At 28.2% G+C, this 17,275-nt stretch overlaps 1 protein-coding gene across 1 annotated transcript; it reads left to right on the forward strand.

Moving 5' to 3' along the window:
- The first annotated feature begins 13,489 nt into the window (after positions 1-13,489).
- Positions 13,490-17,022, forward strand: LOC108323085 (uncharacterized). The gene is made up of 8 exons (XM_017555429.2): positions 13,490-13,709; positions 13,819-14,420; positions 14,621-14,707; positions 14,837-15,085; positions 15,455-15,625; positions 15,992-16,045; positions 16,288-16,434; positions 16,519-17,022. The coding sequence occupies exons 2-8, from the start codon at positions 14,196-14,198 to the stop codon at positions 16,894-16,896; spliced, it is 1,311 nt and encodes a 436-aa protein (XP_017410918.1). The 5' UTR covers positions 13,490-13,709; positions 13,819-14,195; the 3' UTR covers positions 16,897-17,022.
- The last annotated feature ends 253 nt before the right edge of the window (positions 17,023-17,275 follow it).

A 17,275-nucleotide genomic window follows, 5' to 3' on the forward strand; every position in this document is an offset into this window, starting at 1 on the left:
AACAAACAAATAAATGACTGACAGTTGATACAGTTGGGTAGATTAAATGCTGCTGAATTCAGAGTGTGGTGATAGAATGGCTACCATATTATGCCAAAGTCCAAAAGTTATGCTCAGCCAACTTTTGTATGAAGCTAGATCTGGAAGCTTGTTGCGAAATCATTCGAAAGTTCAAACTGAACCCATGTGCGTCATGTTTAATTCATTTCAGTATTCTAATTAACTAATTCATTACTCGGAGGGACATTTTCGATGGGGGGTATAATAAAGCCTACATTAATAGTTTTCTGAAGCCTTTGGATGGGAAATGTAGGAGAAAAACCATAATAAAAAGGCCAAATAAATATTATACTTAAATATAAGAAAAAATTAATTTAATTTTTTCTTTTACAAGTTAAAATTATAATGTGCACTTATTTTGTATGTTATATTATATATTTTTAATTGTTAGGTTGGTTAAAGAGAATATATAATGAAAAAAAAATTACTTATTTTCTTCTAATAATGGAATCTTTAACTTGCATTGCAGACAAACCACAAACATAGTTATGGGAGAAAGAAAATAGAGTGAAATATGGGAAAAGAAAATATAAATGATGTGTTGATATGGTATATCAAAATGGTTTCATTTTCATTAGGACCAAAATAGAAATTAGCCAAATGCTCTATTTTGAAAAAAACACCATCCAACGAAGTACCTAACCTAGGTTCGCGTAGTATTTAGTTTCCAACATGTTATCAGGAAATGAAAAGAAAATACTATGTATAGTTATCCGTTTCCTTCGTTATTACGGTAAAATATATATTTCTAATAATATTTTTTCGTAAAACTTACGTGGTTGTTTTATTGAAGCGTTTCATTTTTAATATATTTTAAACAATTTATTCTATAAATTAAAAAATATATACATCATGATTTAAAAAAAAAAAGTTCATGGTGAATTAGGATAAATGTTTAGTATATTTCACAGTAAAATTTAATTATAAATGAATTAGAGATAATAAGTAAATTCTTTTACGTGAATATTGTCGAATTTTTTTCTTAATTTAGTGAGGAATCTTCTTATTTACTTCATATGGGTATGAGTTTAATATCTATTTTTTTTAATCGAATGTGGATATATACATATTGATTATGTTTCTCTTTTCCTAATCGCTTCCATATTTATTGTTGTTTTCATTTCATCTGTTTATAAAAGAAAAAAAGTATTATAATTTATTGGTCACTTAAATAAATATATATATATATATATATATATTAGTTTTTAATTTTATAATTTAATCGGTTCAAATGAAAAATATTTCATTATAGAGTAATTTAATCGGAGTAAAGGTAAATTTAAACGGACCAAAAGAGAGAAAACGCACCTGAAAATGCAATGACGTAGAGAGAAAACGCGAGGAGGAAGACGATGAACAGTGAGCGTCGCGTTTTCCTGTATAATAGGCTATAGACGTCGGGCGCTGGGAGGGACCAACGTCTATAATAGTATAGACGTCGGGGCCCTCACTAATATGACGTCTTTCTGATTTAAAAATTAATATTCGCAGTGCATATAGACGGCGGTTAGGAGGGTGCCCGACGTCTAGGTTAACTTCTCACCTACCCTATCAGCCATATAGACATCTGTTACAGGGGGTCGAAGTCAATAATCGTTTATAGACGTCGAGTTGGCGGGATCAGACGTTTATATGGCGAAAAAAAATGACTTTTCACCTACCTATCAGGCATATATACGTCTGTTAAGGGGGACACTGACGTCTATAATATTATAGACGCCCCTTAACATACGTCTATATGTCCAACTTATTTACGAAAATGTCACCGATCAATAATTTACCTTGATTATTTTGTGGTGTGACGCTTACGGGGTGACGTTAAAGACCAATTCTACACTAGTATTTTATAATTTATTGGTCACTTAGATAAATAAATAAATAAATATATATATATATATTAGTTTTTAATTTCATAATTTTTTTTACATATTTATTCTTGAAAAAAAATATTTTTTTATTCTATTTGACACTTAATCATTGTTTCAATTGATGAATATTTGTTAAAATAATTTTTCATTGTCTGTTAATAGTTTCCTGTTTGAAAATTATTTTTTAAGTCTTTGAAGTGTTTTTTATTTTACCATATTCTTATTTATATATTGGTTTTTCAATTTTGTTCGATTATGCATCAAATCGTATCTATAGGACATATTTGTTCATTTTTATTTATTTTCAATATTTTTGTGTTATTTATTTGTATAGTGTAGAATATTATTTTTGTAATTTTTTATATAATACTTTTTATTTAATAACTCATTATTATAAATATGATTTTTGTAATTTTTGATATAATAATTGTTTATTAACCAATTGATTGGAAGTGTTCTTGTTACAAGACAATTGAGATAAAACATGATTTTATAAAAAAAATAGGTGTATTAAATGACTCAACTCGACGTATGAAGGTTGAACTAAAAATTAATAAGCTCAACCAATTCATTTTTTATTGAGTCAGAAATTTTGTAATCTAGATTGATCCATCACAATGGATTAGTGTGTTGATTTACCAAGTAACCTAGCTTGGTCCTTGTTTTTTTTCTAAGTGTTAAGTTAGTCACCTAATTTCTCTTTGTCTCAATTTACATTTGATATTTTTAAAAGTGATTCAATTGTTTCTTTTGTTAATACTATAAAGTGGGTGTCACGTCTCAATTTGTATTTCTTTTAATTTTTATTTTATTTTATTTATTGGAGTTTTTTTTTTATGTGTTACTTTTTCAAAATTGTATCATGTAACATTATCAATGTGACAGTGTTCAATTTAATCTCTATATTTTGGTTTTTTTTATTTAATTTAGTCTAAATTTTGTATTTTCAACTTTGGAAAAATATTTGTATTCAAATTAATATTTTATTAAATACTTATGAAAAAAATTTTAAACTAACTTTAAAATTATACAAAATTGAAACTAAAATATATATACATAAAAGCATGTGGAGTTAATACTTGAATCTTAGGAAATTATAATACTCAACTTATTAATTTTATTTTTTTTCATATTGTTTTTTGTTGTTCGATGTATGTTTCGTTTCATATTAGATTTAATCATCACATTCAAACTCCAACTAACATAATATTAAATAAATGTATATAGATTTTGAAGTTAGTTAAAAAATATTTTTAGAAATATTTAATAAAAATGCTATAATTTTAATATAAATAACAACATAAGATTTATAAATAAAAAAATTGTTCTAATTTAAAAAGGAATATTATTGCTTCATTTTTACAAAAAATTAAACTAAAAAGAAAAGGCCTAAATATAGGAACTAAACTAAGACTCTTCCACATCACACTTCTACTCTCACAACAAACTACCAGTACCATGTGGTACAAAGTTGAAGTGATATGTGAAAAAAAAATCCAAAAAAATTAAAATAAAAAACATGAAAAAATTCAATAAAAATTCAAAAATACCATAAATTGAAATGTGATAGTGAATTTAATATGATGTGTAGATATTAACGAAAAAGACTAAATTAAATCCTTTCAAGAAGTCAGGACCAAATTAAAAAAAAAAAACAAGAAGTTCAACTTGATATTTTTTTTAAAAGCAATAACCAAATAAATAATTAGTACAATTAAAGTGAATTGACTTGATTCATTTTTATATACTAAAATCAAAGTGTTCAAGTATTTTACCAAATATTATTATAAATATATTAATTGAAAACTAAAATGTAATAATTTAAATATTCATGGAACAACATTTTATTATTTTAAAAAATATCAAATCATCAATTAACATAATTAAAAATAATAAATAATTATTACAAAAAATAATAAAATAAAATAAAAACTAAAAAATGATTGTTGTTAATGAATTAACTATCAATCTACTTTTAATCTGGTTTGAATTATGCAAACTATAAATGAAGTCAAATTTATAGTTTACATAATACCTCTCTACAAATTAACTTATGGTTTGGAACCATTTTAATATCTCTCTAAAAATAATACTTAGAAACCATAGATGATTCGAACTAAGGAATGAACCCTAATTACCTATAAATAAACAATTTTCATAGTAAAAAATACAATTTACTAACAATACCCTTGTATTTTGTAACTAAAAGTAGAGTGGTAAGTACGTAGCTTAAAAAGCAAATATACTTTGTTACTTTCACCCAATTACCGTTCAAGTCAGAAGCGCAAATCGTGCCCACTTGTCCTACGGGTTGAATGTCACCCAATTATAACATTTAATTTAATATAATCATAATATATAACCCATAACAATTAGAGAATTAATATATGTATTTCAACATTTGCACTGTATTTAAAACATGCCAAATCTTCATTTCAAGTACTTGATAAGACTATATCATTTTCTTACTTTTAATATCATATGATATAATAAATCATAGTATATATAAGAGAAAGGTAAAAAAAAAGGAAAATATTAGTATAACCAGTAAAAAAAAAATATTTAAACAATAATTAATTTTAGTGACAAAAATATATTTAGATATTAAGTTAGAAATCAATTTTTTAATTAGAAACAATTTTTTTGGTAGTAAAAAATTTAGTAGTTAAGATTGACGATTAATTTAAATACTAATTTATAATTAAAATAATTTTAGTTATCAATTTAAAAATTAATTATAATTTTTTATTTATAATAAAAATTATTTTGTTACTAATATTTTTAGTTTATAAATTAATATTTAAATTGGCTATTATAGTAATTAATTGTTTTTAGTTACTTATTATTACTTTTAATTTGTCTTAATAGTGAATGAACTTTGGTAGTTGTGAGAAAAAGTGAACGGTAAAGTTATATATGTTTTTCCTAAACAAGAGTAATGTGTGATAACTTATTTTAAACTCAAAACGTTGAATATTGTATTGTCTCAGCTAAGAAAATAGTTGAGTATGGTAGAAAAATGTGAAACACATCGTCCCTCTGTAAAATAAAATTGATAAAAACTGATTGATTTATTTATTATTTGTGAAAGTCTCATTGGGCTCGTCTAATAAGAGTGAACTACAGATTGATTTGCTTTTAAAATTAAATATTTTTTTCACATACTAATTTAAATTAATAAATTTAATTGACATCTAAAATACATTACTAAAAAGCTGGTTGAGATAATCAACAGCTTTGCGATGCAATTATCGTGCCCTTTCATTAAATAAGAATTATATGTGATGAATAGATCCAACGATTTTTTTTCTTCCAACTTTCGCTCATAGTGGTGTTCTGGAACTACAAGCACCTCATTTTTTTTTCTTCTCCCAAAATATACTTTTTACGCATCCAACTTTAAGTAATATTCTTATTAAAACATGTTTGTCATATAAAAAAAAATATAAATGTGTTGTTAATTTTAAGTAAAACTGACACCCTCGACTATTTAAAATCATCCTTCACATAAAAACAAAAATATAAATGTTTAATCTGGAAATTCACACTTGCTTCATCTTCAGTTGGCATTCAAATGTTTAGTCTTGCATACTCAATTTCCTGCCATTCCTGTGTTGCTCTATCAATAGATATCAATGTACCAATAGTTGCTGTCACTTTTTCAAAGCATTTCCAATCCCACCTAGATAGGTTGGAAATCCAAGTAAAAGTAAAAGACCAATTAATTAATTATTTTGAGATTTTGGACAGAGAATGATGTTAATTATTTACGTGATTGGGTCTATATCTTATTGATATTATGTTTTTTTAGAGAAAAGATGAATGATGGTTGAAAATGATTACTCGTTATTGTGGTTGATTGAGAATACTTCTACTGGAGAGGATGTGAAAGAGACTCACTTGAAAATCCAAATATAAAGAGAGTGATTCGGAAATCCAAGTATGATTTTAAACTCCAGATGAATTATGTTTGATTCGAACCAAATTTCATTCGCATTCAAATGTTTAGTCTTGCATACTCAGTTTCCTGCCATTCCTGTGTTGCTCTGTCAACAGATATCAATGTACCAGTTGCTGTCACTTTTTCAAAGCATTCCCAACCCCGGAGAGATATTGGGATCGCTCTGCATCTAACCCACACTCTTTTGTGTTCGATTATGGTCTGATTGGCAAGATATGATTAATTCGAAGGTTTTTGACATCCATTAGTGATTTTCGATTATTCCATTTTCAATATCCTGTTCCCCTTCAGCAGTCAAGAGCATCACGCTGCTCTCATATATCCATTGGATGATGACTTGTCATTACTTATATTATTTACTTTTTATCAAATAAAGTCATCAAAGTTACCCAAAGGACAAAGACATGCGTGACTTTGAGGGATAATCTACTTTGAGGGATATTATTTACTTATTAAAATAGAAATATATACTATGTCTTTTAAGTCTTTTAACTTTTCTATAAGAACTTAAAAGAAAGTGAACAAGTGTTGATAATAAGGTTATTGTTTTTATATAATTGATGACCTATTTTACAAAAACTTTAAATATTTCCCAAAATATTCTAACTTTTGATTTTCAGAGAGTATTAATTCTTCTCTAAAATATTTGTAAGAGGATTGTCTCTACAGAAAACTAATGCTGAAGTTAGTTTATGTCAACAAGATAATAAATGTATAATTAATGAAAAACGTAAATAATATTTATTGTAATAAGTGTTATTTATGGAATGTTTATGATGTGAGTGATGCTCTCTACACCTCACCTGTTTCACTCTACACCTCTCAATTGATAATTATACTCTTCATATAATAAAATATGACAAAAATGTAATAATGGTTTAATTAAAAATCACAAAAAGACAATAAATTAAATTTAAATTAATAAACTAATCAAAAACTAAAAAAAATACAACAAATAATAAAATAATAATTCATATTGAAAAATTAAATATTAATAAATAATTATAGATTAAAAAATTAACAAACTAATTTAAATTTGGAAATTAAAAAAAATTAATTACATTAAAAATAATACTTAAATAAATATCAAATATAAAAAATATAAATTAAAAATATTAACCGTAAAATATTAAATATTTAAATAAACTAATAAAAAAAATAACAAATCAAACTAAAAAACATTAAATATAGTAAATCAAAACAAATAAAGAATTAAAGAGTCAAATTCCAAACTAAAAGCCACACTTCCAAATTCAAAATATTTCTTCACCGCAATTCCAATTCCAAATGAGTTGTGCGGCTATCGCAGTTTCAGCTGTGGCATGGTACGAACCGCGCTTCCAATTACGGTGCGATGTGAACCGCATTTCTAACCGAGGTTATGGTGGACATTCAACCGCACTTCCAAATGCATCAATCTCTGCAACTGTTTTTCCGCTGGCGTGCTCTCAACCATTACGTCTTGACTCCACCTTCCTCCCATCTAACCCAGAAATGCATCCAATCTAGACCTTCGTCCCATCCAATCCAGAAATGCATCCAACTCAGTACCGACACCTCTCAACCACTACGATTAAGGCCTCGACCTTCATCTTATTCAACCCAGAAATGCATCCAACCCAGAAATGCATCCCAAGACATACAAACAGCACATACAAATACCATATACAAACAACACATACAAACAACAATGAAAAGTTATGTGATTCTCACAGGGACACAGTTGGAATAATAGAAAAATAGGGAGGTGCAGGGTGAGATCGATGAGGTGTAGGGAGAAACACTCTTATGATGTTTGCGTACTCTTATCAGGATGGGCTTAAGTTTGGGTCTAGTAGTCTATTTATCTTAATTAGGAAAAAGTAAAAGTGTTTCATCATACTCTAATAACAATTACATATACTCTAATAACAATTACATAGTAGTAGTTACGTATCATATGGACTATACATGTTTAGATTCATATACTTAAAACCTATTTGATCATGTGATCTATATTACATTGTCTTTAGACTCATACTAGTATGATTAAGGATACTCAATCATATACAATATTATCAATTTCATCATAGAATGTGAAAAAGAGAAATTGAGATAAAAAAGTAAAATAAATATTGAATAAGATAAATACAGAAAAATAATGAAATCCAAATAGTCCTAAAATAAAAATATAAATAAATATTATTTATAAAAAAGAATTATAACAATATCGTGAATAAAATATTTATTATCTTAGAAAGTTTACATAAAATTTAATAATATTAATATAAAATAATTTTCTAATCATAGAATTTAAAAAATAATACGGTAGAAATTCGTAAAAAGCACTTTGAAAATGAAATTGGTGACTTATTCTTAAATTGTGATCACAAGCACAAGGAGGTTTTTGTTCCAGCTCCTACCGTATTAATACTACTCACGTTTTTTTTTTCGTTTAGTGTTTTGAAAAATATAAAATTTTCCTTCAACGTCAATTTAAGGGATTTTCAAACACAAATTAGACCTATAACGCAGGCCTCGAGGACCTAAAAGTCCGCTCAAATTATTGGGCTTTCAGCAAGCCCAAGCCCAACTTAATATCAAGTGCTTTCGGTAAACTGAAATCATTTTTCAACCAAATTAAAAATAAAAAACAGATCGAAAATGAAAAAAAGGAGAAGAAAAGACTGAAAGTATTAAAAATTAAATTTTAATTTTATCTCAATCTCATAAAGTCGGTGACTTTTGTATATTAAAGAATAGACATCTCAAACGTCTATTAACAGGTCATATAATAAGTTTAATAAACTTTACCAAAAAGATAATTTTTAATTTAATTCAATTCCAGAAAATTAATTTAGAAGTTGGATATTGATATACTATTATTCACTTTGTATTGATATGTACTAGAAAAGTAGAATAAAAAATGACATGTATGAAGTGCATTTATTGACAACGTTGTTGGTGAAACCTTAAAGCTTATTTCACTTAAACTTGAATGAGAAGAAAAAGATGAGTGAAGTATTTAGTATTGTGTAGGAATTGAAGAAATTTGTTGGTAAATGAGTATCATGATTTGCTTCCCTTCCCCGTTAAAGTATATGAGTGATGGTTGGTGTTATGTTGTGTTGTGAGATGAAAACAGTTTATGCGAATAGAAAGAGGCCTTTTGAAAGCGTTTGAGTAATACATTACCCGTTAATTAATTCCTATGTTAATCACCATGACCCGCTTTATATTCATAATCACTACATTAATTTGGACACTTGACATATTAATGGGGAATTTAGTCAACATTAGAGCGTACCAAATAGTTAAGAGGATGACTAAAGGTATAGGTAAGTTGAAAGATTCCTTATTAATGATTTCTTAACTTAAGCAACAATTCTTCCAAAAAAAAAAAAAACCTTAAGCCACACTCCTTATTTTATATTATATACATATTCAAAAGTATAAATTACTAATTAAATACTTCATACATACCTGCTTTAAAATCATTGGTTGCGAAATTGGTAGATAATTAGTGTTTAACCCGAGCATAACACGTATTTAGTTATCAATTTACATTTTTTTTACCTAAAAGGTTCAAGGTGTTTATGTTTTTTTTAAATGTTTAAATTGTATTAAACATAAACGTTTGTGTATTTTTAAAACGAAATGATAAAATAACTTGTTTATTTAAAGTTATATAGTAAATAAAATTAGATTTTACTAATTTTTAAGATGATATTAGACATTACTATGAATTTTGATATATCAACGTTATTTTTATCTAATACTTCAAACTAGATCCAAAAAACTATGACAGACTAAAGAAGAATCACACACCAACTAAAACCTCTAAAAGTCCTCTTCAATCATGCTCCAAAGCATAAATGACCCCATAAAGTTAGCATAGATAGAAGTCTCTACCTTAAAAAAAGTTGAAAAACGCTCCACACATTCATTCTGACTTCCTCTAAAAATATCCACACATGAAGTCAAACCAAAAAAACCCCTACTTGCACCAGTATTTATCTCAAGTCAATTGACAAATGGAACTTGTCATATTACATTCATAAATGAAATCATCGTCCCTTTCCTAGTTTTGAGTATTGAAAAATTTTAGCACAAAAAAAATACTCACATACTTTTTGGATTTATTTTCAATCATATGCATTAAATTCTTAATTTTAAAAGTAGCATAAAATGCAATTGAATCCTAAAATCTACTATGATATGTCATCCTTCAAATCATCCAAATAGCTGGAATAAAGACAATTAAGTAAATGATTACAAAGAAAACTTAATAAATTGAAAAACAAAATCCAAAGAAGAAAACTACAAATGTTGGAAGTTCTACATCGAATAAAAATAAGACTAATTTAAAATATATAAGTGAGTGTAAACTTCACCTTACAAGCTGATTTGTTGAGATTGACCTAGGTTTAAAGTTCATTTTTTAACAACAAATCTTGAAAAACTTTCTTCAACCATTCTCATAATTGTATAGCAACAGAACAATGATAGAAAGATTCAACATTATTACTAACATAAAATCACTCATCTTCTTAACCCCTAATTAATTTTGCAATATTTATATTTTAGAAAAAAGTTATGATAATTTAAATATAAAAACGATTAATTAGATTAGATGTATTAAAAATATCACTAATATATTTCAACTTATAAAAGTCATTTAAAAATAATATATAGTTATTATTTGTGACTTATGTTGTTGTGATTCTTTTGTGTTTATTGCATAAAGAAATTAATATTTTGATAATTAAAACTATATTATAAAAAATAATTTTTATTATAGTACATGATATGTTATATTGTAATATTTATAAATTTAATAATTATTTTTTTTAATGAACATTGATTTCTGTAAAATAAAAATTCATTTGTGGTTGTTGGGGGCTTTCTAAGGATACTAAATATAAACTATCATATATTTCACTTAATTGTAATGTAGCAAATTATATCATCATTATTTATATTTAACTTGAACTCCTTACACCAACAAAGGAGTTGTAAGCATGTGTGTTATGTGATGAGATACTTAATTACAAAACACATTAGTATTCTACAATTAACTCATGTCTTAATATATAAATTTTAATTTTGTCTTTTATTTATCAAACAACTTTTTTTTATATGTATTTACTGACTGTTAAGTAGTAAAACTTAACTTCACAAAACAATTCTTTTAACACATTTTTTTTTATAACGAAGACATTGAGGGTGAAAATTATTTAAATTAAGATAAATTCGGAATACTTCTAATATAATATTAATATTGTAAAATTAAAAACAAATTTCATTTTATAAATTCGACTCAATAATTATATATATATATATATATATATATATATATATATATATATATATATATATATATATAGTTTGTTTGATAGTGTTATATATTGTTATTATACTACCTAGAATTTTAGGAGTTTATATATTTTTTTCTCCTAAAGTTGTGAAAATACAAATTTCATCCTAAAACTATAAAAAATACGTTATAAAATTTAAGATATGATTATGTAGAAAAATTTAAGTGATTTTATACAGTCATTTAAAAAGAATCACAAAAAGTAGTTTATTAACTTTTTACAATAATTATCTTTAAAACCATAACAATATTTATCATTAGATAGTAATATTAAACTTTATATACTATTAATACATGACCATTAACTTGATACATAATTTCTTTCAAAATTAGGATGAAATATTTACTCGATCTTAAAATGGTGACACTGGAAAAAATATTTTTCAACCTAAAAGATAAATTTAGAAGAAAAAAATTCTACAGAATTCTTTTTCATAAAATCTATAAAAGAAATTCTTTAAACCGAATTTTTTTGTTAAATAATTTTATCTCAGATTTATTATCTTGTAGCGTCAATATATAATTCTTTCATTATTATACATATTCATGCTAATATAGTCAGGGCATCTTGCTTAGCAAATATTTCTATGATAATATCTATAAGAAAAAAGTTAATGAAACTTTCGTAAACAAAAATTTTAAACATGTATTTCATAGTGTCTCTGCATTTTGTATCATAGCCTGAAAGAGAGCTGTCAAATTTTAATAGCCACAAACAACTTGCAGACAAATTAACCATCTTCTCCAATAAATAATAGACGTTGACTACATCTTTTCATTATTTTCTATTTAGTTATCTATATCTAATTGCAGACGGTATAGCTAGATTCTCATGCCAGTTCATGTATAATTCCATAATTTTTTCTCATTGAAGAAATAATATATTACGTCTTTAATAAAAGCATTTATCATATTAAAGTATAGAAAGTAGCATTGCTTTTTTATATAGTAAATATTTTCTAACCGAGGGACCCTTTATAATTTAATTCAGCTTCCATAATTTTAGCCATATGTCAAAGTTAAATGTTTCAAAAAATCAAACCTGTCATACCAAGCTTTATATGTTTGGAAAGTTATATACAGAGTGACCGATGTTATCTGCATGAAATAATGAATATTTTGTGTTTTCTTTTCTTCGAGGAGGCAAAGGGCAAGTTGGCCAAATGTATATTTGATAAGATATAATAATGATAATAATAATAATAATAATAATAATAATAATAATAATAATAATAATAATAATAATAATAATAATAATAATAATAATATGAAAAAAAAGAGATTAAATATGTTTTTAATTTGTGGATGCACTCTCATAATGGCAATGACTTACTCTAAAGCCCTATAAAATGAAGATTTATTTTTTACACTATGAAGACTTGTTGATGTCGTTTTAGTGCATTTATAACTGCTTTAAGAGAAAAGGTTTATTTGTTAATCAGATTATGTGTTATTTATATGCAATGGGTCAACTGCAAGGTTGTCATTCCTCACAAACTAAATACCACCATATTTTTTTGGTATAATAACAGAGGGATGAGGGACGTATGGTCTTGTTCTAATTGAAAGCTTGTTGTGAGGTTTAAACCATACATGTATGGTGCAAAAACCTCTTTTTCACACTCTTTTTTATGAAAGCTATTTTAAACAATTTTAACTCTTTTCGATATATTGAGGAGTTAGATCCATGAAAAAAATTAAATATTTTATGTAACACGATGCTCTTGGTATTTGATATAGTTATTGAAGGATACTTTTTCAGACATTGAAAAACTCAACTTTTAGTTAACTCAAAAATTCTCATAAAAATTTATCGGTGGATCAAACAATTTCAATTCCAGTTTATCTATATCACATGTACAGTGATTACAAAGAGATCCTATTTAACAAGGAAATAGTAAAAATAAATTCACTAAAAAGGTGTAAAAAATCATATTTTAAAGCCTTTTTATTTAGACAGAGAGCACTATCCATATTAGCGGAGAAATTAATTGTTGAATGGCTCAAAACATGATCAATGTTTTAAACTAGAGGTTATTAATTCTGGTTGATGGCGTTGTAATTGAGGCAGTTAAGATTTATGTTTATTTGAAAATAACTAGATATTAGAAAAGAAATATTTATTTTGTTAAAAATTGTTGGATGAAGATAAGTGTTGAGGTTTGAAAAGTATAATAGGTGTTGTTGACATAAATTCGGATACACCTACAGAAATGTAGGTGATGAAATTGAAAAGTAGGGCTGCACCACGTGGAAAAACCAAAAGGTTAAAAGCGCACCTCTCTCCACCAATTGAGTGTCAGAGTTTAAAAAAAGGTTAAGCAAAGGAATGGAGAGACTGTGAAGGAAAGCAAGCAATAACGATGGAGGGAAGGTGTGCTTCAAGCCAAATATTAATGGCAAACTGTATGGTGGCAGATGCACATTGAACAACTGCAATAAAAAGGTGTATTCTTTCAGTTGGGTAGGTCTCAGTTTTTATAATGCTTTCATTAAACAACTTTCAACTTTCAGACCTAACCAAGTTTCCTTTCTTCCACCACCACCTCACAAATTCTCTCCTTGCTTCCAAGTTTTTCGTGCAACACCACACATCTTCAAACTGCATGTGTGCTACTTCATCATTCACTACATAAATCAAAAGCAGGCAATCATGATCATGATGCTGAAACTTCAAAAGGGTCTCTGAGCAGCACCAGCTTAATTGATCTCAACAACTCCCTTCCTCGCCATTAATATTATTAAATACAGAGAGATACAGGGAGCCTCTTCTCTCCTTTCTTTCCTCTCAACTCGTCCTTTTCCAACTTTCTTTTCTTGGTTCGCTGTTTAGGCTTGGAAATAACCATGAAACTCAGATTTTCTTTCTACCCTTTGTTTTTCTCCTAATGGTTTCCTAGCTTCACGTTTTTCTTTTACCCATTTCTTTTTTCTCGGCGCTGAAAAAGATATGGGTGTTACTGGGAGAACGGGAAGATGCTCCTGTTCACCTCCTTCTTATAAGGACCATCTTCTTCTGCTACGGATTCTCTTTGTTGCCATGCTTCTGCAAAGGGCCATGGTTGAATCCAGAACGCTAAATTACACCAGACACACGCAAACCAGTACCCTTAGACTTGAAAGGATTACCAGGCACTTGGACAAGATCAACAAGCCTCCTGTGCTCACCATAGAGGTAATAATAATAATATTGTTTATATATATTTATACTTTATATCTATCTATATCTATCTATATATATATATATAGAATATAGAATATTTTAGGGTACGTTTATCAGTGGTTGAGGTTTTAATGGCCAAATAAATGTTGGTTTTCCCTTCTTTATTACGTAACATTTAAGTATTCTTATTATGGCGTGGGTTCGTATTGCAGAGTCCGGATGGAGATCTTATAGATTGTGTTCACAAAAGAAAACAACTGGCTTTAGATCATCCCCTTTTAAAGAATCACAAGATCCAGGTATACGTGTACGAGAAACCTCTCTTTATATTTGCTTTCCTTGCACTTCACTCATGTTCATCTACCTGTGATGATCCCCAAAAGCACTGTTATCTGTTAAAATGTGGTGTTATTTGATGGATGTAATAGAAAATGCCAACGGAGATGCCAAGAGGAATGATGAAAGTGAATAAGGAAGATGAAGGAGAAAGCATGGCATGGCAAACGTGGCACTTGAATGGGACACGGTGTCCAAAGGGAACGGTTCCGGTACGACGGAGCACGGTGCATGACGTGCTCAGAGCAAAGTCTTTGTATGATTTTGGGAAGAAACGTGCACGAGTTCCTCTCTCTCGCCGCAGCGATGCCCCCGATGTTCTCAGCGCCAATGGCCATGAGGTACCTGATATCACTCTAGGGATACATTTTTTGACATGATTTTCTGCATCTTTTAAAAACGATAAAGATTAACGGATATGATATTTGAATCAATCATGGTCCCAAAGATCGAAATGGTATAACCTTTTTACTCTACAAAAGTGTAACTTTTGAGAAATAGATCTAGCAGGTGTTGCAAGCTGTCTGAGAACATCGAATCCTTTTAAATATTAGCTAATTTGAAGATTGAAAGCTATAAAGATTGCTTTGATTGTACTTCAAACCTATTGTACTAATATTTCAACGTGTATTATAATTAAAAAAGGGTTTTGACCTTAGAATCGGTAATTATTATTATTTTTTTATTGATTATAAATTTGTGGTACGCAGCATGCGATCGCATATACGGGGTCGTCGCAAGAAATGTACGGGGCCAAGGCAACAATAAACGTATGGGATCCATCAATTCAAGTGATTAACGAATTTAGTCTTTCACAACTTTGGATTCTTTCAGGATCCTTCGATGGCACTGATCTTAATAGCATCGAAGCTGGATGGCAGGTACTTGTTCCAATTCCAACACTCTTGTCCCCTTGTCTGTTTCATCATCAAGAACACACAATAACACAAGTTGAATGAAAAGTATTTTCTTTAATCTCTAGAAAATAGTGAGTATTAAATAAAAGGAAAGAGGATGAATGATGAATTCTCATTATTAAAATACTATACTGAGATGTGATAATCATTATTATAATTTTGTAAAGTTGATTTTCAATTGGTTCCTTCAAGCAGCCGAACATATCGTGAATCAATTAGAATGCATGTGATACACGACACATTACATTAATGCAATTAATGTCTGGAATTTTATTTTTGTAATTTTATGAAATATTGGATCTCTGAAGCTTTGATCATTGTACTAGTCAGGTCAGTCCGGAGCTCTATGGTGACAGCAGACCCAGATTGTTCACTTATTGGACGGTTAGCATTTCTTTCTTTTTCCCCATTCCCAAAATTTTATATACATTCTTCAGCACATCTTCCAACAGTTTCATCATAAGATTGATCCAAAAAATATGCGTGTATGACTAAATTATAGAACTACAGTTAATGTATTTAATAGCAATTATCTAAAATATATATATAAATATTATTTCGCTGACATTATTATGTGAAGTAATATGAATTAAGTATTATTTTTATGAAAATATTTGGTGATGCAGAGTGATTCATATCGTGCAACCGGATGTTACAACCTTCTCTGTGCTGGGTTTATTCAAACAAACAGTAGAATAGCCATTGGAGCTGCCATATCTCCTGTCTCTTCCTATGGTAGCAACCAGTACGACATTACTATTCTCATCTGGAAGGTGAGGATATCTAACGTTAAAATTATAATGTTTGGTCGAAAAAGGATGTTTTTTTTGAGATGTTGAAGTTTTGTTACGAATCAGGATCCAAAAGTAGGGAATTGGTGGATGAGTTTTGGTGATAAGACGTTGGTGGGGTATTGGCCGGCAGAGGTATTCACGCACTTAGCAGAGCATGCAACGATGGTGGAGTGGGGAGGAGAGGTGGTGAACTCACGCAGCAATGGGCAACACACGTTCACCCAAATGGGGTCTGGGCATTTTGCAGAGGATGGTTTTGGAAAAGCAAGCTACTTCAGGAACCTTCAGATCGTAGACATGGATAACAGTCTGAGTTCTGTGCAGAGCATCTCAACCTTGGCCGAAAACTCAAACTGTTACGACATCAAGAGCTTCTACAGCAACGAATGGGGCACTTATTTCTACTATGGTGGGCCTGGGAACAATCCACAGTGCCCATGATAGTTCATATCAATTCTCATCCACTTCACTTTCAAATTACTCCATCTCTCTCAAAAATATGTTTATCTCTTTCTGTTACATTCTTTACTTGTACGTAATTATAGAATTAATACTCTGTCTTTTCAATTCTTCTTTCTACCACTCCACTCCTTTCTTTCTTTCAATCGCCGCAAGGCCGGGAAAGGAAAAAAAAAAAACAACCATGGCAACTGGCAAGTTTGGAATGTAAGTATATGCCTGAAATTTTACTCACTCTCGTCGTTTGTTATTTTACTTTAACAGAACACTATCACGAATATAATTCTTTCGGGATTGTTATTATAATTATATAAAATTAATTAAAATATTATTTTCATTCAAATTTTATTTATAATAAGAT

This window comes from Vigna angularis, chromosome 3 (assembly GCF_016808095.1).
Source record: "Vigna angularis cultivar LongXiaoDou No.4 chromosome 3, ASM1680809v1, whole genome shotgun sequence".
NCBI classification, from domain to species: domain Eukaryota; kingdom Viridiplantae; phylum Streptophyta; class Magnoliopsida; order Fabales; family Fabaceae; genus Vigna; species Vigna angularis.

Excerpts from the sequence above, each read along its gene's own strand:
- LOC108323085 (XM_017555429.2), top strand. The coding sequence starts at position 14,196 with ATGGGTGTTACTGGGAGAACGGGAAGATGCTCCTGTTCACCTCCTTCT. Across the intron at positions 14,708-14,836 it reads TAAAGAATCACAAGATCCAG|AAAATGCCAACGGAGATGCC; the intron begins GTATACGTGTAC and ends TGGATGTAATAG. Across the intron at positions 15,626-15,991 it reads GCATCGAAGCTGGATGGCAG|GTCAGTCCGGAGCTCTATGG; the intron begins GTACTTGTTCCA and ends TGTACTAGTCAG.